This window comes from Lynx canadensis, chromosome C1 (assembly GCF_007474595.2).
Source record: "Lynx canadensis isolate LIC74 chromosome C1, mLynCan4.pri.v2, whole genome shotgun sequence".
Classification (NCBI taxonomy): Eukaryota; Metazoa; Chordata; class Mammalia; order Carnivora; family Felidae; genus Lynx; species Lynx canadensis.
In genome coordinates, this window is record NC_044310.1 from 43,864,289 (window position 1) to 43,878,450 (window position 14,162).

The following is a 14,162-nucleotide window of genomic DNA, read 5'->3' on the forward strand; positions in this document are numbered from 1 at the left end:
GAGACAAGACTCCAGGGTCTCAGAGAAAGCTCTGGATGCTGAGGGCAGAGGCCTGGGTTCTGATCTAAAATTCAGCGCATTATTTATTTACTTATATACCTCTCTCGTCTGGGAAGGCTTTATACGGATCTCAGGGCCCATAAAACTCAGCAGGGCAGCCAGTGCTAATTGAAAATGCGGGTGAGGAGGCTGAGAGCGAGCGAGGGCAGGGGGTACTGCAGCTCCCCATCCTTGAGGCACCGCTGCCTTAGGACCCCAAGACTCACCCCGGCAGGGAGTAGGCTGGTGTTCGCTAACTTAACACCCTTAACCTGAGGAGCATCTCAGCACGATCCCTGGGCTTATTTCTAACTTGTTTCTACGACCCTGGAGTATCACCGTTTATCCACGCTGGGCTCTGGACACCCAGTCCCTGTCCTCCGGAACCTCCTTCATCTGCCAGAGGAGGCACATGATGACAGTGTCCTGTTTGTCAGTCCCCACAACAGAGGTCAGGGAAGCCTGCTGGAGGAAGTCACAGTGTGTCACCTTCTGCGGCCCAGGGATGCTGGCTTGCGTTTTCTGCCTTCCCTGCCCGCCTCATGCCCACCTGGCTCCCCCCGGCCCCCCGCCCAGCCTCCCTGAGTGTGGCTTCCTGTCCTGCAGGTGTCCTACTACAACCAGGCTACCCCGGGCTTTCTCAACTACGTGACCACCAACGTGGCTGGTCTCTCTTCTGAGTTCTACACCACCGTCAAGGCTTGTGAGCAGTTCCTCTTGGACAACCGGAGCGATCTGGCCCCCAGCCTCCAGACCCTCTAGGCAACCCTCGGTGGCCACCTCCTGCCCACGCCCACTCCATCCGGTCCCCAGGGACGGGACACACGTGCAATGCATTGAGGAAGGCAGGGGCATTTATTCTTTCCCGCCCCCTCCCCGCCCCGGGGGAAGCCTTCACCCAGGGGTCCACCTGCCCAGCACCACTGGGCGCTCAGTTCCTGCCAACGTCCGCCAGCAAGTCTTCACGGTAGCTCCGGGGCAGCCTGTAGTAGATTCGGGTCTTGTCCATAGCCCTGGCCGCCAGCAGCGCTGCCCGCACGGATGCGTAGTTGCCCCCCAGAGGGCTCTGCTCCACCGTGACAGTGGCCCTGGGGGAGGCGGCCAGCAGCCTGGCCACGACTCCAGCCGTGTTCTGGCCCAGCAGTCCTGCGTGCAGCTGGAAGGACACAGGCTGCCAGAGAGCCCGGCACAGCTCCAGCATATCTTCAAGCAGCTGTTCCCTGTAGCCGCTGCCCAGCGCCTCCACGGGCCAACCCGGTGCCACTGTCACATGGGGGAAGATCTCAGCCACAGCCGTAAGCAACTCCTGGCCGTCCAGGTGGCCAGGGACTGCAAAACTGCCATGGGAGACTGTGGCCCCGATCCACACAGGCCGAGGCAGGTGGCCGAGTGTGGAGAGATGGGCCAGCATGGCCAGGGCTGGCCGGAGGGCTGAGGGCTCTGCTACGTGCAGATGGACACCCCAGTGTCCAGGACGCCCAGCGAGCTGCAGCAGGCAGGACTCCAGTGTCAGGGCGGGGCCTCCCGGGGCACGTACGATGGGCACCGGCTCCTTGGCCGCAGGCTCCTGGAGGCTAACGTTCAGCAGGATCATGCCTTCTCTGTCTGGAAGAGGCAGTGCAGACAACGGTGTCAGGAGTTGGGGTTGTGGGGTGTCAGAGGCCCTTGTGAAAGGGGTGATAAAGGAGAAGCTGGTGCCCCATCTGCTGAGATCTGTTGATTGGTCCAGGCTCCGGGTGGAAGGGCTGCTTTACAAATGTGCCCGGGGCTCATAAGGATGACGTGATCAGCTGCTAGCTCAGCTCTTGGCCTTTGAGCCCTGGGGCCTGTGCCTGCCTCTCCTGCAGCAGCTATAGGTCAGGGCTCAAGGGCACTGAAGGCTAGGAGTCCCGTGCTCTTGATAGCCCTGTACTCCCCCACCGCGGCATCCAGCCCGTTGCCACGGTAAGAGACCCTAGGTTCCTACCCCAAGCACAGGAACCCCCCACAGTTTATCTGGGAGCACGAGGGCTAAAGGCAGACCTTACCTGGGAGGCTAACCATTGCTGTTCTCCCGTTGCCCTGGATGTCAGGAACCAGCCACTCCACGCTCAGACCGTCTCCCCCGGGGGGCTGGAGAAGAGGGATCAGGCTGCCTCCCGTGTAGTAAATTCGCTTCCGCGTGGCATTCGCTGTGGGACCCCAAATTGCCAAGGTGAAGCGGCCACCATTCACGGAGTGCCTTCTGTGCACTGTGTCTACGCGCATTCTAAGCCTCACAGCAACCCGCCAGGCTTGCTTGCTCCAGTGGAGTCCACTGGAGATTATAAGAGACTTACCCAAGGTCCCACAGGCAACGAGCAGAGTTGCTGGGGTGGGAACCTGATGGAGCCCCAAGCTGGAATTCCCCCTCCCCTCCCCTAGATGGCGCCTGTGCAGGAATGTTGAGAACCCGATGGGTTCCCTTTGGGATGGCTTAACTGCAGGCTCTCCTAGGTTCAGGGTCAAGGGAATGAGGGGTCTGGACAAGGGAACCGGTAGCATCTGGGCCACTGATTAGTGGGTACAGTGAAGGGGGGCAGTCTCTGAGGAACTATGCTGTAAGGGAAAAGTACATGGGGTTTGGAATTTGCTGGGTTCCAATCTAAGCTGTGCTATGTACAAGCAAATGACTGTGTAGATTACTTAACTGCTCTGAACCTCAGTTTCGCTATCCGTAAAACAGAATCACAGCTTCCTGGATATGAGGCTTGCCCAGCATACCATACCGAGGTCTGGCACACGATAGGTGCTTGAAAGGATTCCTTGACCCCGTTAGACCCAGAATTTTCCTCTTCCGATGCCTCGCCCCTCCAGCTCTGCTCCAGTGTCCACCAAATGCTGCTCTGTGCAGAATCCAGGCCCACCCCCCCCCCCGCCCCTTCCTGCCCGCCCACACCCTTCCCTACCTGCCAGCTGCTTGAACTGCGACAGGACAGGCTCAAAGAGGTCATAGTAGACTTGGTGAGAGGCACTGTTGTCTCGGACATAGAGGAGATCGTCCACTGACACAGGGTCCGAGGCGCCCTGCCACAGCGTCAGGCTGTACCTGGGGCCCAGAGAGCCAGCTCAGCACCTGCCTGGGCCCAGCAAGGTCCTCAACCCCACTCCTGTGCTCAGAACTGGACCCTAGCTAGGCAGGAATAGAGCATTGAGAACTACCTCCTCCTCAGGGGCAGAAGGAGCCACAGGGCTTCACTAATGGAGAGCAAAAGCAGAGACTGAGAAGGACGGAGGGGATGGCCCGCCCTGCCTCCTCACTGGGAATGTGTATTTCTGGTCCTGTCTTAGGGAAGGGACAAGGACAGAAAGGGGTGGATACAGGGCCGTGGGGGAGAAGTTAGGTGTGGAGGGGGAAGGAGACAGCCTTGAGACTCCTGTGGGAAGTGGCTGAGGAAGGTGGGGCTGGGCAGCTAGGAGCAGACTGCAGGAGTGCAGATGGGGGTCCCTCAATTCCTGCAGGACCATCTTGGGCAGAAGTTGCAGGTGCAGGCTGTGCAGGGCACAGCTGGCTCCCATGGGCAGAAGACTTTTCATTAGGTAGATGTTATCCACCAGTGGCCTGGCTGCCTCAAATGGTAGTGAGCAGCCTGTCACCAGAGGTATACAAGCAAAACCAGGGCCGTAGGAGAAGATGTGAGCACCAGCGGGTATTAGACAAATGTGTTTAAGTGTCTGGAAGCATCAATGCCTGGGCGTGGGTTTGGTGGGTCAGGGGCTAAGGCAGGGGCCTGGGAGTTTTCACCTCTGAGATTGGCCCAGCAGCCAGCTGAAGTGGGGCCAGGCAGCCCGCACCATGACAGCCCGCACGGGGAAGGTGACCTTCTGTGGCAGTGCTCCCACCAGTCCCTGCATCTTTTCCACCATGGCTCTGGTGTATGTTCTGTTCGGGAACAGGGGCACATAGAGGGTGGTCCAACCCGGAGACAGGGTGGCCTCAGGATAGTTCTCCTGGACCAAGGCCAGAAACCTGCAGAGAAATCAGAGACACTGGTCTTTGAGAGCCTTGCTGTCCCCTTCCCCATCTCCTGGGATCCCATCACCGTGCTAGGAAGTGACAAGGCCCGGTGAATATAGAATATAAGGACAGAAGCAGAGTCCTGAAGAACATAAGTGACTTATTTAGGTCCTATAAATAAGGCACGGACTTTGGAGTCAGGGGTTCTAGGTTCCAGGTTCAGGTCCTGACTCTGTAACCTTGGGCAGCTCACTCAACCTCTTTGATTCTCAAAGATGGCGTCCCTTTTGGGAGGGCAGGGCCTCTGAAGCGTCCCCATCTGGACCGGGGAGACAAGCCAGGGCCCCCTGATGTGGGAATTTGGACTCTGCCAGCTGTAAGTCTCTGAAGCTTCAGATTGTATTTTTAAATTTCATTTAAACTTTGCCCTGATAGAAATTTTAATAGAGAAATAACATGACCCTCTCCTCCCTAAACTAGTGAGTGAAATCGACACTCCAAGAAGATGAGCCATATTTATCTTGGGGCCACTGACTGCATTGTCCCAACTGCTGCTTTCCAAATGCATCTCAGTTTGAGAATCACAATAAACACTGGATGGATGGATTGTTGGCTGGCTGGACAGATGGACAGATGGATGTTAGAATCAGAAAGGCCTGGCTTTGAATCTTTGCTTTGCAATCATTAGAGTTAGGCCCGTCGCGTAACTCCAACGAGATTGTTCTTCTGTTAATAAAATGAAAATAATAGCACCTACCTCATTCTCTTGATAACTCAAGTGCCTTTTGAAAGAGGGGCTGGGCACATAATAAACATTCAACAAATTGAGTCTTGATTACTGGTCAGCTTTCTCTTCTGCAAAATGGAGGGAGATACTCCTAACGTGGTGTTGCTATGTAAAGGTCAAATCGGACACACTCTCTTCTTTTGTGTGGCCCTTCACTATAAACTGTGGAGCACTAGGCATCTGGGCTGTGTGACGGCTGCTGGTGGCAGTGCCGGGATTTCAGGGGGGCTGGGGAAGGAGTTAGCACTTTTAGACTTTTTTCTAGCAGGCCAAGCCCTGCCTTGGTCACTGGGGATGCAGAGAGGACTGGGCCCTGTCTGCCCTCCAGGAGTCCACAGTGTAGTAGGGGCTGTAACCCTGTCATCGGTAGTGACAGCCCAATGAAATCAGGGCTGTGTTAGGAGGGAAGTGTGGAGGAAGGTTCTCAGCAGCCTGGGATGTCAGGGTCGTTTTTGGAGGAGGTCATGACGGGGCCTAGCTTCATCAGGGAATGGGGGAAAAGGCAGAGAGAACAGCACGTGCAAAGGCTCAGAGGTCAGATGACAGGGTGTGTCTGGAGGTAAACTCAGTAAATGTGCCCTGAGCACTTTCTGTGCCAGATGTTGAAGGAAGCGGGCTGGATGCAGCTGGGGCAGAGAGGTGAGCACTCACTGTGTGGCATTGACCTCGATTGAGATGGGCACATTGGGGCCCCTCAGGATGTCGGCATTGATCCACACAGGTCTTCGGACTCTCCCGTCCTCTGTGAGCCGCCGCAGGAGGGCCAGGGAGGGGCCCACAGCCTTGAGGCTCTTGAAATCCAGTTTGATGCCTGTGGGGAGGGAGCCAAGAACTTGGGGAAATGGCCTCTCGCGCTCAGGGCAGAAGGAACCGGCAGACTTGACTTCCTGGAGCAGCGAGAGCAGGTATGGTGTGTGTGTGTGTGTGTGTGTGTGTGTGTGTGTGTGTGTGTTTGGGGCTGGGAGCGGGAGGAGGAGAGAAGCCAGGCACCAGATTCCAGCTGGGTGAAAAGAGGGCTTTCAAACAGGCAGAGCTAACCCAGAGGAAGGACCTGCCTCCGGGGAATGAGCTTCTGCCCCCGCCCCTGGGGGAGAGGGGGAGGAAACAGAGGCTTGGACTTGGGCTGGTGTAGGGGTTGTCAAGCATCTGATGAAAAGAGACCATGGTTCTTGGAAAGGGCAGGCTTGGAGGGTCCTGAGCCACCTGAGCCTGTGCGGGGAGTCACTTAGCCTGCAGGGAGGGGTGTTTGAGTAGAGGAGGGCAATCAAGGTAGATGAAGGGCCCCTGTGAACACAGACCTGTCCACTCAGGCAGCCAGGGGCTGGCGATGAAGAGAACTGCAGGGGCGAGGCTGGGAACTGGGAGAGGGGTGTGGAAAGCCAGGCCAAGGAGATGACGCTTTGCCCGAGGACAGTGGGGAGCCATGCAGGGCTAAAGAGGGGAGTGGCATGACAAAATGGGCATTTTGGAAATCTCACTCAGATGTGCCTGGTGGCTGCGGTGGAGGGAAGACTAGAGCGGCTGAGTTTGGGGACGGCATGTGGTGAAGGGGTGAAGGACGTGGGGGGAGGTGTGAGGGGGATGCCTTGATGCCTAGATTCAGATGGCAATTGACAAAGGGACCTGGGAGGGAAGGGCAGAGTTGGGCTCTGAAAGGCTATACCTAATTTGGAGGATTCAGGAGGGAACAACCTGAACGTGTTTGGCACTTTGCCACCCCCCACCTCACCTGGAATTCTCTGGGCCACTAGGGCCGGAAAGCTCAGACAAGGAGCCAGGGGAGGACCCGAGAGCTGGGGAGCTGGGGAGGGGCTGAGAGAGTCCTCACCCTTCTGTGAAGAAGCCAGCACAGCCTCCAGCCACTGCTGCAGGGTGTTGTCGCTGTAGACGGCTGGGGGGTGCGCCATGACGGGGACTCCTGTCTCATTGACCGTGTTGAGTCCTTCTACGGTGACGTCTGCCTCCAGGACCATGGCGTTGCCTGGGCAAGAGGCACAACTCGATCAGTTCCTTTAAAAAAATTTTTTTTTCCCCATCACCAAAGCATCATGCGTTTATCAAAGAACATTTGGAAAATACAGAAAAGCAGGAAGAAAAAAATTCATCCACATTTCCATCATAGTTCACGTTCGGATGTATTTTCTTCCATTTTTGCCTACATATGGTCTTTATACAATTGAGACCACACTACATTTGTAATTCTTGATCTTTTTCTTTCAGTATTATGGCATCTTCACAACCTTCTATGTCTTATTAAAAAAGAAAAATGGCTACAAAAACTCTGGTTGTGGGTGCTCACCACGATTTAGTTAACCACCTCTTATTCCTGAGACATTTTGGTAGTTTTTAATTCTTTGCTACTAACAAATGGTGCCTATTTTTATCCTGACTTTTGAATTATTTCTAATCCCTACTTGTGGAACTTGAGGTAGGGCCATGAAGGGTCATTTTTAAAGTGTAAATTATTGGGGTGTCTGGGTGGCTCAGTTGGTTAAGCATCCAACTTTTGATTTTGGCTCAGGTCATGATCTCGTGGTTTGTGGCATTGAACCCCGCATCGGGCTCCATGCTGTTGGGGAGGAGCCTGCTTGGGATTTTCTCTCTCCCTCTCTCTCTGCCCCTCCCCTATTCATGCTCTCTCTCTCTCTCTGTCTCTCAGAAAGTACATAAGTAGGGGCACCTGGGTGGCTCAGTCAGTTAAGCGTCCGACTTCAGCTCAGGTCATGATCTCACAGTCCATGAGTTCGAGCCCCGCGTCGGGCTCTGTGCTGACAGCTCAGAGCCTGGAGCCTGCTTCGGATTCTGTGTCCCCCCCCCTCTGCCCCTCCCCTGCTCATGCTCATGCTCTGTCTCAAAAATAAAAACATTAAAAAAAATTTAAAAAGTAAATAAGTCAACATTAAAAAAAACTAAGTCCGTATTATCACATCACTGTCTAGAAAAGTTGTTCTGATTCATATTCCCACCTGAGATACGTAAGCTTGCCCATCTCCTTGCACCCTTAACAGCACGGAGCATTGTTCTTTTCAGTTTTCAATTTCAATTTTTAAAACCCTGTCCTCCAGAGTTCAACCTAGGAGAGAGTTAAGGCCTTCCCAACGGAAGCAGACCGGGAAGACCCTGCCAGGGTCACTCGGCATTTGAGGTGTGCAGTGGAGGGAGGGAGGGGTCACGTTCAGCTCTGCAGCATAACAGACACTTGGCATCAGCAGGAGCCCTTTCTCCTGGTTTGCACTCACAACCTCCTGACCTCTCACCTCTAGCCTGGCTCCCCTTGAAGTGCATTCTCTACACACAGCAACCAGAGTGAGTGTTCTAAATGTGTATGTACCTGATCACGTCACTTCCTATAAAAAACAACCAAACAACAGCCCCACCCGTTGCCCTTAGGATCAAATCCAAACTCCTTACCATAGCCCTTGTGGTCCTGCATGGCCAGGCTTAGGCCCTGACAAAATTTCCAAGCTCACCTTGAGTCCCCCTCTCCCTGATCTCTAGGTTCCAGCCCCTCCAGCTTCTGCAACATTAACGTTCACACAAATCACGCAGGCACGCTTAAAATTCAAGTTCTGGGGGAGGCTGGGTGGCTCAGTCAGTTAGGCATCTGACTCTTGATTTCAGCTCAGATCATGGTCCCGTAGTATGTGAGATCGAGCCCCACATGGGGCTCTTCACTGACAGCGTGGAGCCTGCTTGAGATTCTCTCTCTGCCCCTCCTCTGTGCGTGTGCTCTCTGTCTCTCAGACTAAAGAAATAAACATTTAAAAAATATATTAAAAAAAAATTCAAGTTCTGAGCAGTGGGATCAGGGGTGGGACTGAGATACTGCATACCTAACCAGCTCCCTAGCCATGCCCATGCCCTTGGTCCATGGACCACACTTTGAGTAGTGCTAAGGCTCGAATTTGTTGTGTGCTCCCATCTCTGGGCTCTTGCTCATGGTTGTTGCCTTGGCAACACTCTTTCCTCTGCAGCTTTACTAGGCCACCTTCTGCTCATGTGTTAGTGTTGGCTTAAAATATCGCTTCCTCAGGGAGGCCGTGCCTGAACCCCATGCCCAGTCTGACTTAGTCACCTGCTTCTGTGCTACTTTTTTGAGTGTTTGGCCCCATGTAATTGCTCACTTAGCATCAACTTTCCTGATTGTAGGCACCAGGGAGCAGGGTCCAGGTCTGAATTGAACATCACTTGAATTTCTGGTGCCTAGTTGGTATCAGGCCTCAAAAACAAAACAAAAAAAACAAAAAAACAAAAAAAAAAACCAAAAAACAACAACAAAGAGCTTCACAAATGGTTGTTGAATGATGAACAACGGAGTGAATTAATGATAGAAAAGTCAAGATCGATAAACCCAGGTCCAGAAAGGTTAAAGAAACAGCTTGGCCAAAGTCAGGATTTTTGCAGATTTCTCTAGAATCTAGGTGCCTGGATTTCCAGGAGGGGAAGGAAGGTGAGTGCCAGGCTGTCCCTGGCAGCCAGCTGGGCATTTCACATCATCGCATTTCATCCTGTTATAGATCCTACTTCTAGAGTGTGGGACTCCCTGTTGGCAAGGTGGGGATGAGCCTCCCCAGGCCATGAAAATAGGACATAGGTGTTAAAGCACGTTGTTACACTGTAAAGGGCTTTATGAAGGCGGCCTTCATTTTGATGAGCACAAATTTCTTTCTCATCTTAACTTTTGGTTAAGATGCAGAGAGGGGGGCGGGGCAGGGGGGCGCCTGGGTGGCTCAGTCGGTTAAATGTCCTACTTCAGCTCAGGTCATGATCTTGTGGTTTGTGAGCCCCGCGTTGGGCTCCGTGCTGACAGCTCAGAGCCTGGAGCCTGCTTCAGATCCTGTGTCTTCCCCTCTCTCTGCCCCTCCCCTGCTCACGCTCTGTCTCTCTCTCAAAAATAAGCATTAAAAATTTTTTTAAAAAAGACGCAGAGAGAGGGGTCCAAAAGGCTTGGGCCCCGGTGAGGCCCAGAGAAGCCAGGCCAGAACCGGGTGGGGGTGCAGGTAAGAGGGTAGCTCATGAGAATGGATGCGTAGCTGTCTCCTTCCCCATCCAGTGGGGGCCGGTGCCAGTCTCGGGGAGGCAGGGTGCATCAAAAGCCATCTCTGAGCCCTGGTGACCTTCTGATGCTGCCTCCCTTAAGGCGCTGTGAGCCCGTTGGAGACAAGGTCACATCTTACTCATTTCTCAACCTTCCCCTGGAGATCGACCCAGAGCAAGGGCCCAGCCGCACACTCAGTGAATTGGACTGAAGACCGGCAGAAAGTACATTCTGGACCTAACCTGCCTCCTTGGGATTGCCACCTAGACCCAGCTTCTTCCTCAAAAAAGCCTTCTGTCTTGTCTTGCCCTCGAGATGCTGAATCTGGGGGGCCGCCGTGTTCGGGCGGGGTATGAGGGACAAGTGAGGAGGGAGGGAGGGCTGTCTCCTGAGGGGACAGGAAGCTCCCGAGGCCTCCCCTCATTCCACCCCACGTGCCAGGAGGCTCTACACAGCACAGCCAGGCAGGACAGCCCCCCGGCCGAGCGGGCAGGCTCTGGACCCAGATTGCAGCCTACGGGTCCCAGCGCTCCTGTTTGCAGTCTGTTAACTCTGGCAGGTTACTGGACTTCTCTGGGCCTCCTTTTCCTCACTCACAAGAATTATTATTTAATGGAGATAGCCTTGGTTAGGCATTCACCGAGTGTTAATCATTATTCACGTGGAGGAGCTCACGGAACTAGAATGACCGTACCTCCCCCTTTGCCTGAGATAGTCGGGTGTATTTCTGTTGTCCCCGCACAATTTTCTTTTTGGTTTTTGCTTATTTTTATTATTTATTTTGAGAGAGAGAGAGAGAGAGTGTGTGCACAAGTGGGGGGAGAGGCAGAGAGAAGGAGAGACGGAACCCCAAGCGACTCCGTGCCATGAGTGCAGAGCCTGATGTGGGGCTCAGACTCACAAACCGTGAAATCGGGACCTGAGCTGAGATCAAGAGTCAGACGCTTAACTGGCTGTGCCACCCAGGTGCCCCATGTTGTCTCCGCATAATTTTCGGTAATGATTTCTTTCGCTATCGGAAGTGCCCTGGTTCGGATGACAAATGAGACGGAAATTCTACCAATCCGTATTCTGCAGAGGGAAAAAGTGAACTGCGGACAGGTGACGTCACCTGTCCCAAATCACTCTGCCAGCAGGGGGCCAAGGTAAGACTTGAATCTGGTTCCGTCTGCCTCCCAGATCTTGGCTCTGGCCCCTCCTCTCCACATGGAAGTCATGTCCAAGATGATTTCACCAGCCTAACCTTGCCCCTGGGTCCCACTCGGTCCCCACCCCAGCTGTGGCACCACCCTTCTCCTAGAAGCCTACTCCGGGGCTCTGGCAGGACCCTCCGGGAGAAAACTGGGCCTGGGGTTCTCTCCGGACCCCCGAAGCTATGCTAAGGGGTACCTCTCCCTGCTGCTTGCTATTGGGCACTGCCTGGTTGGAGTTATTGACTTTCTTCTTGGCCAAAGTCCTGCTATAGTGGGGCCGGATCGCTTGTCTGCTACCCCAGGGCCGCTGACTCGTTGCCATAATCAGTCTGAACTGGAGACTCAGGGGCATCACACAATTCGCTCAGGTTTTCACAGCTTCTTTTTGATAGCAATGGGCCTCAAACTCACATATCTTCTGGCTTCCACAGGCTAGGCAGGGACAGCTGTCAGCTGGCAGGTGGTGGAGGGGGCAGCTGGGACGGAGGGCAGGACATGATGACTTTGGAATCACACATCTGGTTCTCACCATAATGCCGCCTCGTAGGTGGTGCTGTCTCATCCCCACCTCTGCTCTCCCCCCACCTCCTCCACCCCCGCCCTGGCCTGCCCCAGTCCTGGCAGCCAGACTTACTGCTTAGGGCAGCCCCCATCTCCTTCTGGCTGTTGGCAGCGTGGTACCAGGTGACCAGCAGGCCATCTCGTTGGCTGATCTGGCCGAGGCTCTGAAGGTAGTCCAGCATGTCTGCGTCCGGGCGGCAGGCAGCTTCCTGCTCACAGCCTGGCATGAAGCCCAAGGGGTCCGTTAGCATCGGTTCTCGCCTCTGCCCAAGACTGCTGTCCGTTCATCCCACTGACCCTCCCTGGGCTCCCAGGGTGTGTCCAGCTCTCCATCTGACAGCGAGACAGGGGGTCTCGGGGCCATCAGCGCTGTGCGCGAGAGAAATGTGTGGGCTCCTGGGCACAAGGAGACCCCAAAGCAGCCTAGGCAGTCAGGACGTTCACAGAGGAGGGAACTTTTAAGGGGGCCTTGAGGATGGGTGCAAATGGGATAGGAAAGGGGGACTTGGTTGTTCCTGACAGAGAGAACAGTATAAGCAAAGGCTGGGCCCGAGGAAAGAGGGTGGTCACCTAGAGGAATAACCACTGGCTTGCAGGGGACATGGTGTGGGCAGCATTGGAAAGGGGCATTGTGATCAGGTTGTGAACGGCCATGAACGCCAGCAAAGGGGTTGGCTGTGTGCTGAGGGCAGCAAGGGAGGTTGTATTTAGCAAGATCTCACGGGCTGCAGAGTGAGCGCTGGCTGGAGAGAGCAGGCTGCAGACAGAGGCCGTCTGCAGGCAAGCCGAGGCAGGGGTCAAGGACCCCGGAGGCCGGGGTGCCCGGTGGGCAGGGAGGGTTGAGGGGGCGCAGGGTAGAAGCCAGGTGCTGTGGCTACAGACACGAGGCAGAAGCGGGAGTGGAGGCTGCCCCCCAGTTTCCGCGGGAAGGGAAGGGGAAATGGGCATGGGGGGAATACGAAGTGAGCTCTGTCTTCTGAGTCTGGGATGCCCACATCATCTTCAAATGAGAAGGCCCATTAAGGGGCCCAGGAGGGAGATCTGGGCCGGGTGGGCAACCAGAGCCTGGTGGAGGAGGAGGGGAAAGTTGATGGGGCCTTCTGCTGGGGACAGAGTCTCAGTGGGGGACGTGGGATGGGAGAGGAGGCTGTCAGAGTGGGCGATGGGGAAGCCAAGCAGGTGGCACGACAGGGAGGCCCCTACCTGGCCGGGTGCGTTGCTGTAGCACGAAGCTCAGGACCATCCCAAAGGCGAAAACCAGAACCACACTGGCACTGCCGACGAGGGCCCACTTGGTCTGCCGGCTGGAGCACCACTTCTTACACGCCATGATGATCCTCTCTGTGGGATGCCTCCCAGCTCCTCAGGCCCAGAGTCCCCAGAGGCTCCCTGTAGCTAGGATCCCGGGGGAGGCAGGAGCCCCATGCGGCATCCACTTCTCCACGGAGACACTCCAGCTCCCGCAGGTCAGGAACATCTAGGTGCAGAGACCGCCCCTGAGGCTCCTCCTCCCTCCCTGCCCTCCTCCTCTTTCCACACCCTCTCAGGATCTTAACGAATCCAGCAGAAAGTCCTAACACCTCCACCACAAACTTTGAGCCCTTCAAGAGGCCAGAAAAGGTTGGACCAAGCCCCTTGTCCCCTGCCTTTCTGTTCCTGCCTGGGAGTCGGGATACTGCCCACTCGACCTTGCTTTCCTGGAGATCGGAGCAGGAGTCTTCCCCTGTGCAAAAGGTGGCAGCCGGATCCTTCTTTTCCGTATTCTGCCCTGCCCCAGGAAGTCACCAAGGTCAGGCAAGGGTTGATGACAAGGACAAATTAGATGTGCCTGAGGCATATGAACTTTCCTTCCATCCCAGATTGTGGTTGACAGATTATCTACCTGAGATTGAAGCTGATAGGCTTGGCGTGCTGGCCTAGGTTACACAAGCCACTCCTGGGGCAGTGAGTCCACAGGGAAGGGGCTGAGTCACCACCTCGCTCTGAGGGTGTCCTGGGGGCCCCTGGCGTGGGAAGTAAGTTAGAGACTGTCCCTACATCAGGGACCCTGGAATTTAAATGAGTCCAAGAATCACCTGTAAGGTACACAGGGACTTTGGTTTACAGAGGCTGACAGAGAAATCTATCAGGGCCACTGATAGATTGACTGATTCAGAAGCACACGCACGTGTGCGTGTGTGTGTGTGCGCGTGTGTGTGTGCCTGTTAAGACTATCTAGAATGATGAATGATGCCCAGGTGGGACGATGGAGGGAATCCGGGTGGTGCGGAGCATGTCGGGAGGGAGTTTGGTTCAGATCTCGTGGGGTCATGGGGGTCGTGGGTCATCTCTGAGGAGCTACCCAGGAGGACCCTGGACACAGAGGCCTGGGGCTTGGGACCAAAGATGAAGGTGAGAGCATCATTTCCTGCCCAACCACAAAGAGAGAAGGGTCTTTCCAGCCAGCACACTGTGTGTTGCTCGTCATTCTTGGGAAAGATGCCAGTGAGCTCTGAGCTTCCCTACCTCTCTTGGCTCTGAGGTTTCTGCAGGCTGCATCTCAGAGGAAGAGGGACCTTATCCAGCTGT

At 55.0% G+C, this 14,162-nt stretch overlaps 2 protein-coding genes and 1 long non-coding RNA gene across 4 annotated transcripts in view; 2 read left to right on the plus strand and 1 right to left on the minus strand.

Annotated features, from left to right (window-relative positions):
* The window catches only part of ACOT11 (acyl-CoA thioesterase 11), a 49,100-nt gene extending 47,725 nt beyond the window's left edge, over positions 1-1,375 (plus strand). For both annotated transcript variants that reach the window (XM_030324434.1, XM_030324435.1), the window contains exon 16: positions 646-1,375. In XM_030324434.1, coding sequence (XP_030180294.1) covers positions 646-801 — 156 coding nt within the window. In that variant the 3' untranslated portion in view covers positions 802-1,375. The remainder of the gene's footprint in view (positions 1-645) is intronic.
* FAM151A (family with sequence similarity 151 member A) lies at positions 971-13,061 on the minus strand. Its single transcript, XM_030324437.1, has 8 exons — positions 12,798-13,061; positions 11,668-11,814; positions 6,631-6,783; positions 5,454-5,613; positions 3,803-4,027; positions 2,967-3,106; positions 2,067-2,210; positions 971-1,644 (listed from the first exon to the last, which is right to left on the minus strand). Exons 1-8 carry the CDS (start codon positions 12,922-12,924, stop codon positions 971-973), a joined length of 1,770 nt encoding a protein of 589 aa, XP_030180297.1. The 5' UTR covers positions 12,925-13,061.
* On the plus strand, positions 3,216-4,843 carry LOC115520245. The gene is made up of 2 exons (XR_003970732.1): positions 3,216-4,391; positions 4,496-4,843. It is a non-coding gene; the product is annotated as an uncharacterized LOC115520245 (long non-coding RNA).
* Positions 13,062-14,162: the final 1,101 nt, after the last annotated feature.

What these genes read in the sequence shown, in the direction of transcription:
- FAM151A (XM_030324437.1), bottom strand. Translation starts at nt 12,924, where the DNA reads ATGGCGTGTAAGAAGTGGTGCTCCAGCCGGCAGACCAAGTGGGCCCTC. An exon ending in ACAGCAACGCACCCGGCCAG is followed by an intron (nt 11,815 to 12,797) that starts GTAGGGGCCTCC and finishes GCTTCATGCCAG; the next exon opens with GCTGTGAGCAGGAAGCTGCC. An exon ending in ATCGAGGTCAATGCCACACA is followed by an intron (nt 4,028 to 5,453) that starts GTGAGTGCTCAC and finishes ATTTCTCTGCAG; the next exon opens with GTTTCTGGCCTTGGTCCAGG.